The 12,398-nt window shown below is 41.1% G+C and overlaps 1 protein-coding gene across 7 annotated transcripts in view; it reads right to left on the bottom strand.

Annotated features, from left to right (window-relative positions):
* Positions 1-379: 379 nt before the first annotated feature.
* Positions 380-12,398, bottom strand: part of LOC116042530 (apoptosis-stimulating of p53 protein 1-like) — a 51,793-nt gene continuing 39,774 nt past the window's right edge. For 5 of the 7 annotated variants that reach the window (XM_031288730.2, XM_031288726.2, XM_031288731.2 and 2 more), the window contains 12 exons: positions 10,656-10,723; positions 9,516-9,723; positions 9,111-9,332; positions 8,756-8,980; positions 8,282-8,432; positions 8,117-8,154; positions 7,620-7,987; positions 6,788-6,925; positions 5,173-5,306; positions 4,595-4,761; positions 4,249-4,448; positions 380-2,359 (listed from right to left, as the gene is read on the bottom strand). In XM_031288730.2, the coding sequence (XP_031144590.1) occupies positions 2,318-2,359; positions 4,249-4,448; positions 4,595-4,761; positions 5,173-5,306; positions 6,788-6,925; positions 7,620-7,987; positions 8,117-8,154; positions 8,282-8,432; positions 8,756-8,980; positions 9,111-9,332; positions 9,516-9,723; positions 10,656-10,723 (1,961 nt within the window). In that variant the 3' untranslated portion in view covers positions 380-2,317. The remainder of the gene's footprint in view (positions 2,360-4,248; positions 4,449-4,594; positions 4,762-5,172; positions 5,307-6,787; positions 6,926-7,619; positions 7,988-8,116; positions 8,155-8,281; positions 8,433-8,755; positions 8,981-9,110; positions 9,333-9,515; positions 9,724-10,655; positions 10,724-12,398) is intronic. The other 2 variants (XR_004895754.1, XM_031288727.2) reach the window with 2 other exon arrangements.

The raw sequence follows: 12,398 nt of genomic DNA, 5'->3' as shown, positions 1-12,398 counted from the left end.
TCTGTAAAACTGAGTTTCTCCACAATTAATCCTGCAAAAGCATCACTTTAAATCTTGTGCTTACCAGAAATGTGCTCATAAGTTTCTTGGAAATGAGTAATTAAGCATGAATAAGCATAAAAAATGACTCATCAACTAAAGAAATCTTAGTCGACTAAGACCAAAACGACCGATTAGTCGACTAATCGACTAAGAGGTGGCAGCCCTATATAATACAATATTGACTGTTCGACAATTTAAATAAATTTATAAAAAAGAAAGAAAACAGGAGGACAAAATGAGCAGAAACCATTACACACATATATTACACACATATATATATGTGTGTGTGTCACACACACACACACACAATCCTGAGTGAGTGAGCCAGCGCTTGTTCTCTTTAGGGATTATAATTTCTTTATTATCATTGTACATTAGCTGTGTAGTTACAGGTTTCATATACACAAAGTAATGGTTCACACTCCTCACACCAATGTGCCATTCTCACATCAAACATCACTCAACTTATTGCCTCATATTTTACACAGCATGTTCGAGGAAATGTTGTGTCAGAACCTTTCTGTACACTGGGTGGCAGCAGTGAGTTGCGCCAGCACTGACAGATAAAGAAACAAGAGCAGTGTGTCTAATAATAATAACAATAAGAAGAACAATAGAAAAACAATTGTTTAAATAAAACAATAAATCGGGGGGGGGGGAATAATACATTTCATACAACTACTGAAACATGTAAATATGAAGAAAAAAAAAAATTGTGAGAAAGTCAAGTTGTTTTCACACTTTAATTTCTCTATTCCCCATTAGCTAACGTAGCCCCATTTTAACACTCAAGCAATTAGCCCATGGAATATGTATAAAATTATATTTCCGACCTCCTAAACTCAAGTTTCCTAAAAATGTGCCACTGAGCTTCTGGTAGATGGGAAACACTGCTTTATCATATTGTTAGTGTTAGAGCCTGGTATCAGTATTGCCCCAGTATGAGGACCAATATGTGTCAGGCCCTAGTCTGGACTAGGTGTTAATGGGTGGCAGAAGTTTTATTCAAAATGTGGAAAATGGTGTCACTTTAATTCCTCCTCCTCTTCCTCCTCCTCCTTCATCCTCCTATGTTGTAGCTGCTTTGGTTTCACAAAATAATTAGTATTTTTTTACAAACACATTTCTCACCTTCTTGTTTTCCTTCTGTTCTCCTCTCTTACCAGCAGCAACCGTTTTGCAGTTGAACAGATGTTGGTATGACAGCATGCACCAGTGCTGAGTCAACATAAATACAGAATAGTAAAAGGGTGAGGCATCTGTAAGTATTCACAGATGCTTCTTTTATCATTTTGTGAAATCAGAATCAAAATATTCTTCTGATATTTTTTTTTACCATGCCATAATATTATATTTTCAACATCTGTTGCGCATGTGTGTTGATGTGGACCACAGCCACCATGCATCAAAAGCTTGCTGGATTCTGTTTCTTTAGTCTTGTGGTTGCACTTCCAACATTATTCCTGACTAACACTGCTAATAGCTGCTCCATCTAAAACTTGACAAAACCTGGCTCTCTTTTAACACACATTCATAGGTACGCTATATGTTCTCTCCTCGCACTTCCCTCTCTCCAACTTCACGTCTCACACATACTTTTACCTGATCTAGTCTGTAAATTCACTGCATTTAAATCTTCTCATCACACAGTGTGAAAGTGTATTCAGACAACACACTATGTTCATTGCTATGCAGTCGATGAGCTTGGCTTCATTAAAATCCATTTGGGTGTTTTTTTTTTTTTTTTTGTTTGTTTTTAAATTAACACCATACAAAAATAAAGTGGCAGTCAAAGATCAAGATTATTTGGATGAATGTCAGATAGAGCAGTATAAATCCAAGCCCATGTGTTCATGTTCTGAGCTGAAAGAACTCAACACAGCATCCAAATTATATTTCTTATTTTTGTTTCTATTCAGCTTCTCTCATGCGGCTGAACTGGTGTGAAGTTGCCAAGCTACTGTTGCTCAAAATAAGATTCAGTCAATTTTTTTTTTTTCAATTGCAGCAACCCAGTGAAAATATAGAAAGATTCTACCAGAGTGTCTCTGTGGTTCCAGCATCACATCCAAACAAACGGGAGGAAAAAAAAGTTGCTTCATCAGAGTTGCGAGCTCCGTCTTTGTTTCCTTCTTTCTACCTCTTGACTACCTCCATCATTTGTTTGTTTCTTTCTCGGCTATTGCTTCCGCCCACATGCTGCTGCTGCTGCTGCCTCTTCTTCTCCGTGTGCATGCGCCCTCTGCGAGCGTGCACGTGGCTCCTGATCTGGGCTTTATGCCAGTGAGCGTTGTCTGGGTTTGATTCTTGGATACAGCTGGAGAGAGAGCAAGAGAGACGGAGAGGGGGCAGGGTCATTACATCATGTTAACGTTGCTCGCAAGGTGCCCGAACATCATGAAGGGACACAGTGTGGGGACACATCTGCCAAGTAAGAAGTTAATTCACTGAATGAACTGGAATGAGTTTTGGTGTTAAGCGTAAACTAATACAGTACTATATGTGTACTTCCTACTGTAAAAATACGGATCCAACATTCAGTTTAATTTCCACTGAGGCAGCATGGCATACAGTACAGTTGCAGCTGAACGGTTGGAGCTGTAAAGGGACACTGTGATGGACAGTTTTATTAAAGCTATAATGTTCAGTTTTACCGGTACAATACTTGAGTTAAGTGTTATGGAGTGTGCACAAAAGCACAAACCCTGTCCAGTAATGCATCATTTTCTAAAACAAGCCAGTATTATTTTTCTTGTCACTTCACTTATACAATTAAAATAGATGTATGCATCTGGTACATGTAAAAAATTTTTTGAAATTTAGGATTAGTGCTATATGATTGTAGCTAATAGTTTCATAGCTATGGGTAGAAAACAATAACCATTCAGAGATGAAATCTATTGACTCATTCCTGGGCCCAAGTTTGATCTGTCCACCGCATTTACTAAAAATCTGTTATATCTGAAGTTTTTCAGATATGTCGACAGATCAAATCAACCTCAATGTATGCTAATTTCAGAAATTTATTTTTGGGATTTATTTGATAGAATAACTTATTTTTCTAACTTTATTGTGACATAATTAAACCTACATTGTGTCATTTTTTGAGTTGATTCTTAGCAAAAGCCCCTTTGTTCTTTCACAAATATGTGCTCATTCATGTGTAATTACTTCCACCAACTAATCAAAGTATTCTCATACGCGTAGAATCTGACATTTAGAATCATTCAGAATACATAGGAGCGAGTCGCTCGAATGAATGAATGCCGCCATGTTGCACCTCCATCTTTAAAATACATTAGCCAAAGAGGGACATACCTCCGCCTTTCGTGCTTTTACACTCAGCGGCACCGTGACGAATGCCAGGGAGGGAGTGGGAGATTACGCGCGACTGCCGGTAGATTTGAAAGCCTGTTGAAAGTGGAGGATCACACCTATTCTCTAGGACATGTAACGGAGTCGCCAAGGAAGTTAAAAAGAGAATTAAAACGATAACGCGACAGGCAAAGCAACAAGACCAAAGTTAATATTGGAGTGGCTTTTCCAAGATGGAAAGAGCTCATAAGGAGCAAGGATTTTAAAAGGGACACCGAAGTTGCCTGCTTTCTTCTCGACAGGTAATTCTGACTATTTGTGTAAATTCGAAGTTTCATAGTTGCTTGGCTAACTATAGCATGGTTGTGCATAACGTCGTGATTTCCCTGGCAGACAACTCACGTCATGCAGTTGTAACACAGACAGCTAGAACAGCTGCGTGTAAACGATGGAGATACTAAGAGCTAATTTCGGGTTCGGCCACCGTAGGAGTTCGAACGCGCTCGGAATGGGGGGGGCTAGAAAGTAATTTTAGTTGGTTGTCATATACAATTTCACCGCTAGATGGGAGAAATTCTTACACAATGTAGCTTTAAAGAGGGGATTACCATATATATTGCATACTTGTTTTTTTTCTGTTTTGATGGGAACGCTGTGCACGTTGCCTGTAGCTGGTGGTAATTGACTGTTTGCTAAAACCCCTCCCTCAAACGGCGATTGTCCAATCATTGCTTAGCAACCATAACTAAACACCACAGGTCTATCAAGCTTTGGATTTCTCCAAAACTCTTGTCTATGTCCAATTTTTGTGGCGGCCATTAAAGTAGACAGTGCTCTATGTGTGCACACATTTATGAAAAGGTGTCTGTTGTTATGTCTTAGTTCTCTCACCCCCAGTAGGTTTCTGGGTATATATCCCTCTCGGTCGTTAAGCCGTGCCCACCACCACTCTGTCTCAGTGTCGTCACGCCGACGCAGCACGGTGAGGGCGTCGCCCTCGCTGAAGGACAGCTCATCGGCTTGCTGGGCCGTGTAGTCCCAGAGAGTGTAGACCAAGCCTTTGTTCATCACACCCAACTTTTCTTGGACACCTGGGAGAGATGCAGAGTATTCAGTGTTCAAAATAAAAAAATAAACCATTTCAATTATGTTGCCGTCAATTGTCACATGACAGTTAAAATGTCTCTTCCCCTGTGAAGGGTACTGTTGTCGACTGATCACCTGTCTGTATACCTACCGTAGAGGAACTGAGAACACTGTGTATAGCCCTCCTCCATTTCTTCACATTTGTCTGCCGCCGTTTCCACGTCGCTAATTGTCGTGGCGAAAATGGCGGCCCCCGACTCCACCAGCATCTTACAGAGGTGGACGCTGTTACATGAAGCTGCACAGTGCAGAGGAGTCCTGGGAGGGACAACATTAAAATATGACTTTAAACCGGCTCAATAATTCCCCTGCAAGACATGGTTCATTCAAGACAGTACAAAGGTCCCAGGTATTAATGTCATCATGAAACCGGCTGACGTTAGCTAAACATTAATTCAGTCAAATGCATCGGTAATTAAATCAAGTTCAACTTCTGAATGCAGATCCTCATTACACTTGGTAATCTCTTCCTTCAATACTAAGGCAGCTGGGTCAAAAAATGAATTTAGAAATGCAATTATCTCCGTCATTGTTGCCTCTGAGCTGAGCTGCAGTATCGCTGCCACAGAGCGTGTTCATTACCCAAACCCCCTCTAGCCCTTCAGCAGCCACTGTTCTATTATTAGTCTGGACTATTACATGATTGAACGACTGGCTGAAGGTACTGACCATCCGTCACTGTCGGCTGCGTTTACGTTGACTCCAAAGTCCAGCAGGAACTTCACAATATGGTGATGGCCGGCGCAGACAGCGTTATGAAGAGGAGTTATGCCTTCATCGTTAGGCATACTGGGATTTTCCACCTTAAAGACAGAGATGATGAGAACATATACATGGAGATATTAGACTAATAGAATGATTGGCTATCCACAGTAACAATGGAAGAAACCCTTCACTTCAACCCCAGTGGAGAGAACTATAGAAGTGCCAAGCGCCTGAATTCACTGCAAAACTGGGCATAGCATAGCATTTGAACAGCTGGGAAGTTGTTGAGTTGTTGAGTCTTACTGCCTTGGGGTATGATAACGTCAAACTGAGCTTGTTCTGGATGTGAAGCATCTGCATGTTTCCTTGAAAGTATCAGCTCGAGTTTGCCGTTTGCAGAGTCAGTAAGCACTTTTGTCCAAGTGAAAGATGTCAGTGATAGACGGGGATTTGCCTTTAAAGATATAAGGCTGTGTTCTGTGCCTTATATCTTTGTTCAAAAACAACTCTGTGATACAGAGTGTGAGTGTGTCATCAACAATAACTTTCCACACCTGACAACTGAGACCACCTCTCCCCTGATGATCTGCTGAAGATCAAAGATATTATACTTAATAAGTGCTGTCGTGAAGGTATTGAAACGCTTCAAAATTAGCACATCTGTTGAGGCAATCTGTGTGTGGGTGTACAGAAATCGTTGGCATGTACAAATATTCTTCTGTTGCATAAGGAAATGTATCAAAATCACTGAAATGTATCAAAAGCACAGCATTTTAGAAGTGTAACCACATTGGAAGTATTAGAACCAATATGATATTTAGCTCTACCTGACAGACAGCCCTAAATGTAAAGATGATCTAGTGAGATTACACTTACTCATTCTAGAAACAGTCTGTGGCTTCAGACCAATTATCTCCCACAGTTGACCAACTGAATTAGCTTTTTGATACTATTCGGTCAGGGTTTAGACCACACCACAGCACTGAAAATCCCCAAACCGAAGTAGTGATTAGGACAGTAGCTGACTCAACCTTAATTTAAATGGTCTTATTATTGTTATGTGAAAGAGCTGGCCCCCGACCATCTCCAAGCTACCCCATTCTTCACCAGTCAAGCTGCCTTCCCTGACCTCGTCCACCATGCTACGCATCTTCTGAGCTATCCTATCTTATGACTCTTCCCCCTATCCCCTACACTTTGGACCTGAATTGATGTGAAAAACTGATTCTGGATTTATCTTTTTGGACTTTTCTTCTGGTATATTGGACTTTCGATTTATTACATTTGTGTTAAACCACTTGTTGCAACCAGCGGGTCCCAGATGTCTGAGAGGGGATCTCTCTTTGAATTGCCTCTCCATACAGTAAGTGTTTCCGCAGGATTATTAGCCGGTGGTTTCCCTCTCTCGAAGCATAAGATGGGTTTGGAGGCTTGTAAAGCCCTTTGACTCACTGTAATATTGTGCTGTACAAATAAACTTGGCTTGATTTTTTTTTAGCTCTGTTAATAGGCATTTGGAATTTGAATGATGTAATTACAATAGAAATACTGTAACTGTAGCAACATGATTTAGTGTTACCTCATATATAATTCTCTGCACCAGATCAAACTCTCCCTCTAACGATGCGTCCAGCAGCAGAGCTAGAGGGTTAAACTTCACTCTCAGACCGTGGCCTGTTCGCTCTGATGACGGCTTCTTCAGGTTGGTCCGCTTCACCTGCAGCACACACGGAGAGAAACAGAAACGTGTTGACAGCGCAAGATAGGAGTTGCTAAGTAAGTACTTACTGCTTAACCTGGCACATTAGCTTACACAGAGAACAAGTATTGTGTTTAAGCTATCAGTAACATATTACAAAGCACAACAAGAAACAAAACAGAATAATTGCTAAGAAATCCAATTTATAGGTCAGGGGTCTTCAACGTTTTTTTAGGCCAAGGACCTCTTAGCTGAAAAAGAGACAGAGTAGGGACTCCCTACTAAATATATTGTATACAATTGAGTTGCATATTAAACATGGGCCACATGGATGAAAATGAATGTATATTAATATATTATACATAATGTTTTAACTGTATGGCTAGCTTACCTATAATAAGCTTATCTTTTCAATGTGTAAATGTTTTTTTTCACATATAGGCCAATTTGTCTTTGCTATTAATATGTTAAATTCATATTAATGTTTATTTTCAGACATATTTTAATTTTTGAAATTTTTTTAAAAAAAATATATATTTTTGGCGGCCCCCCCTGCACTAACTCTGAGGACCCCCTAGGGGTCACGAACCCCCTGTTGAAGATCTCTGTTATAGGTTATACGTATTATTAGTGTCCATTTTAGGAAACAGAAGCCTTAGCTTCCATGTGTGTACTGTACCCTATACCACTTATAATTACAATCTAATCCTACCTTAGGCAGTGAAGGGGGGGCAGGAGGTGATGTTGAAGGGGAGGCGTGGCCTACAGAGTTGTGTGCAGGACTAGATCCTCTCTGGTTGTTATTGTTCTGGTCCTCTGGCCTATCAGGTGCAGGGGGTGGGCTGGTTCGGGTCGGTGGAGACACGTTATTGGTAGTTTCTGCTTTTGCTGTCGTCTCTTTGGGTGTTTCTACGGCACCAGAAAGAGGGGACAATCGGCGGGAGCCCGAGTTCAGGTTTTGAACTTCGCCTTCCACGGCTGCCATACTGTCGTGCTTGTCACCAGGTTCTGCGTTCCCATTTGCTGAATGGATGTTGTCCATTTCACCCAAAAGGCAGTCAGGCTGGTAGAAAGTATTGCCTGGAATTGAGAGGGAAACAGTTGATTTAAGCATCGTCAAACCCTTAAGATCAATATGCTGTATAGATCAACTGATGCCACCTAAACTGTCCTGAGGAGAGGCCATATCATCATATAACAGTGTCTTACCTGAGCCTCCTTCCATGCCTCCCGCCAACGTGTTGAACCTGCACACCACAACAGAAATCAGCTTTAACCAAGCTGCTGCAACCTTCCTTCATTGTTATTTAGTTTCTGTTTCATGAAAATGTATTTGTTTTTGCGGTGGGGTACAGTATACAGTATAGCACAGACCTCTGGTACAGTAGTTTTTGGATGTTTGGCCCCTGCGGGCCCTCAGGCTCTGTGATTGAGCTCCGTTTTTTCAGGGGTCGTGGTGCGTTGCTGAGACGTCGGCGGAGAACCTCCAGATCGGCATCACTCTGGTAACGTAGCTGGGAGTGGGCTGAGAAGGGCAGAGGTGGGACATTTCTTCTGTTATTTATTGAAATGTTGTTATTAATTGCTTTTGCTCACCAGATCCCAAATCATCACTTATTTGACATTCAATTTAGTAGAAAAAACTAACTATTTTCTAAGGAAATGACCACAAGGTAAATGAACCCTATAAGTAAATAAAATCAAGTGAAGTGTTGTAGAGAGTATCAACATTTATTAGGGATTTGTCACAGAGTTATACTCAATTTACACTGCAAAAACTACCGATATCACATAGAACCAAAATTATGACAGCACACTGATGAGTTTGATTTATTCTCTGGCACCTACCGACTGGGGTGAGCTTAGTGGGACTAAGAGGACGAGGGATGTTGTCAACAGTGGGAGGTGGGAGGATTTGCCCATCACTGCTCTCACCTCCTCCTTTCCCTCCTTCTTTATCTGTAACATCTTCTCCTCCTGCTCTTACTCCTCCTCCTCCTCCTCCTCCTCCCTGGAGAAAAGGGACAGGGGATGGAGAAGTGGAGGAGGTGGGGAGGATGGGTTTACCATAGACTGTGGAGAGAAAGGAAATGGGACAGAGTTTAGATGGATTTTCCATTGTGGACATTGTAACATTAATTATACACTATCTTTATGTGTGTCACAATCTGTAAAAACATGTTTAAATCTGCTGTTTAATTACCTGCTTTGACAGTAGTCCTGTTGCTAAGAGATCCATAGTTTTTGGCCTGAGGCTGCTGGAGATACATGCTGTAGATGGAGCTGCTGTTCATGGTGGCGGGGCCCTTCCTGGGGGACTGGGGCCTGGAGGGGTGGTCCGGAACGTAGGGACGCACAGCCACCGCTGGAGGGGGATCTGTTCGCTCTGTTTGTGGGGACAAGGGAGATGGCTGGGAGGCGGAGCCTAACAGTAAAGACAGAGTAAGGAATATATACAATTAACACTTAACTTCCAAATGGTATGCTTACATCTCTATGACCGAAAGATGTGTAGAAGGTCAAACACCCACCTGACATCAATTGAAGAACAGTGCTTAAAAAGTATAGTAAGTTCAGCATGGTGTTGATGAGTTACTACTTAAATTACCTTGGCTTGAATTTGGAGGGACGGAGATCCGTTGCTGTATTTGTTGTGAAGAGGAAGATGATAAAGAGGACGATGAGGTGGCATTTGCAGCAGTGGATCGGGGCCAGCCCAGTGTACCAGGGGCAGAACGGGGCAGGGAGCTGGTAGCATTGTGATGCCCTGCCGCCTGGTGGGTGGCACTGGGGTAGGTACCATAACCAGAGGGAAGCTGGTGGGAGGAAGAGACATTGAAATAAGGAGAGAATTTGAAAAATATTTTTCTAAAGCCTGGTTGCATAACCTTATTTTGCATTGGTATTTCGGAAGGAGACATTTTACCACACTGGTCTACAATGTGGTAGCGAGGGCACCTAAAGTAATAATAATAATAATACATTTTATTTATGGGCGTCTTTCTTGATACACAAAGACACCTAACATGAACAAATAATAAAAGAAACAGATGCACAACAAAGACTACACAGAATTACAAAGCAATTAGTTTTCCATTGCCAGACCTTCCTCTACAGCGCTGCGGAGGAGGATCTGGCTAGTCCACACAGCATTCCCGGGATGGGAGAAAAACGTGCTCTGGTTCATTGTCATTTCTTTAAACCAATCACAATCGTCTTGGGCGGAGCTAAGCGCTGGACGGAGCAACGGCGCCTCTGCAAAATAGCCTCAGGAAGGAACTTGTTTGGGTGGAAAATGTGTAAGTTCAAAGATTGTTTTAGTTGTGCAACAGAAAACTCAGATTGGACAGATAGTCTAGCTAGCTGTCTGGATTTACCCTGCAGAGATCTGAGGAGTAGTTAACCATAGTCCTCATAAATCGACCGGAGTTTAGAATGCCAACACAAAGAAAGCGGAAGGTGACGGACATCAAGCGGAATTTCCGGCAGCACCTGAACAATCCCGGAAATAAAACGTTGTCGATATAGACTACAAAGCAATGAACAACAACAGACCAATACTATCAAATTAAACTGAGTATGCCAGTTTGAAGAGGTATTTAGACGGGATTGGAATGTGGGGAGAAAGTCAGTGTCACGGATGGCTTGTGGGAGTGAGTTCCACATTCCAAATGGCCTCAAGGAGGCTGTTAGCAAAATAAGGAATATTTAAATGCCTCTATAATATTATTTGGTAAAAGTACATTACCTGTTCTGGACTGTTGGTCCTCCAATCTGACACACTCTTACTGATGCTAGGCCACGACGCTTCATTAGCTAAACAGAGAGAGAGAGAATGAGTGTTGAGAAAAGGACAAAGGTTAAAACAAGTAAGGCAATTAAGGAGAGGAAGAGGCAAATACAGACAAGAAAGAAGGGAAGTACCATTTATGTTAAAGAAGGTTTAAGTAGGTGAAAGGTGAGAGAGAGTGAGAGAGTAGGAGGCACGTTGATATGAAGGTAAGTTCACTGAGAGGAAGTTGAAAGGGATGTGCATGCTAAATAGTAGCCTAAATGTTTTACGCTAGCTGCCATTTACAGTATGTCACAAAACAAATGACTAAAATAAAAACATTATCTATACATATAGTTTACTCCAAGAACAATATAAATCATGACAACCATAATGCTCCATTATCTAGTCACATTACAATTATGCAATATTTGGAACAGAATCCAAGTCATTGAGTTAGTTTTATTTTCAATTGCTTTGCCTCAACATTGCACAACAAATACTGTAATGCAACAAGACAAGAGCTAAATTGCTTAACAACTACTCTACATGTTTAAATTAGTGATTACAGTGCACTCTACTGCAAACATGTGTTTAGCATCCTGTAAATAGTACAGCAATGCGACAGTAAAATTGCAAAATGTATGGGTAGTGTGGTTGTTGTCATTGTAACATCTGTGTCTCATAATAAAAAAGACAAACAAACATTCATAGTAACTGGCAATTGTGATATAACATTTACTTTTGGGTGGCTGTTCTGCTATTTTTACCATAAGAGTTGTTAACGTGAGAAAAAGCATTTCAAAACTCCAAATAACAGAAAGCTGCTGTCTTGAATGTTTAAATCGGACTTGGCTGACAGTGCTAACATGCTAAGCTCCTACAAAATGAAGCCTGCCAGCTAGTCTGTCTCCACAGAGGTGGTGTTACATAACTCATTGGCACAGTTCAATAGGTCACTGTACCAGTCAGTCACTAAATCTTGATCCACTGTTGCCTATTAACTAGTGACAATCCTGGAGGTCAGTGGCCTAGCTAACAATTTCACGGCAGTTTAACCACACTAAACTTTCATATAGACTAAAGACTAGCTGGAAGGAAATAGCCTTGTAAATCTTAGCTTGCAGCTGGTTAGTTTTAATAAAGAAAAAATTACAATATCGACGTACCAAGTTAGAGTACTAGCAGGCTTTTTAGGACTGATACTGATACCAATATTGCTCTGCAGCTTTTGGCAGCAGGCATGCTAAATATATAAAAAATATTTTACAGCCATGCTAGCAGCTCTGTGTGCTTTGAGATAAATGCTAAATAAAAAAAACGTCAGTATGCTAACATGCTCCACTGACAATGTTAACTTGGTGATGTTTGGCATGTTTAACATGTTCAACAACTTAGGTCAGCATGTTGCATGCTAACATATGCTATTAGCACTGAAAACAAAGTACAGCTGAGGCTGATGGGAATGTCATTCATTTAGAAGGTATTTGGTCATAAAAAGAATATTTTCAAAGTGGTGGGCCGAACAAACGACTGCCGGACAGACGTTGCTATCCTTAGAGGCACGCCGCTAGCCTGGCTAATTCTTTTTGTAAAAAGTCCATTTTGGGACGTTAAAATTCCATTACTCCATTACATGTCACAGTTGGCTAAAATTCAGCTTCAATTGTCAAAGTATCATTTTACAGTCCTTCCAGAAAAATGCAGAGTTTTTTTGTG

The sequence above is a fragment of the Sander lucioperca genome, chromosome 18, assembly GCF_008315115.2.
Source record: "Sander lucioperca isolate FBNREF2018 chromosome 18, SLUC_FBN_1.2, whole genome shotgun sequence".
NCBI classification, from domain to species: Eukaryota; Metazoa; Chordata; class Actinopteri; order Perciformes; family Percidae; genus Sander; species Sander lucioperca.
This window is presented reverse-complemented; position numbering and strand designations above follow the sequence as displayed.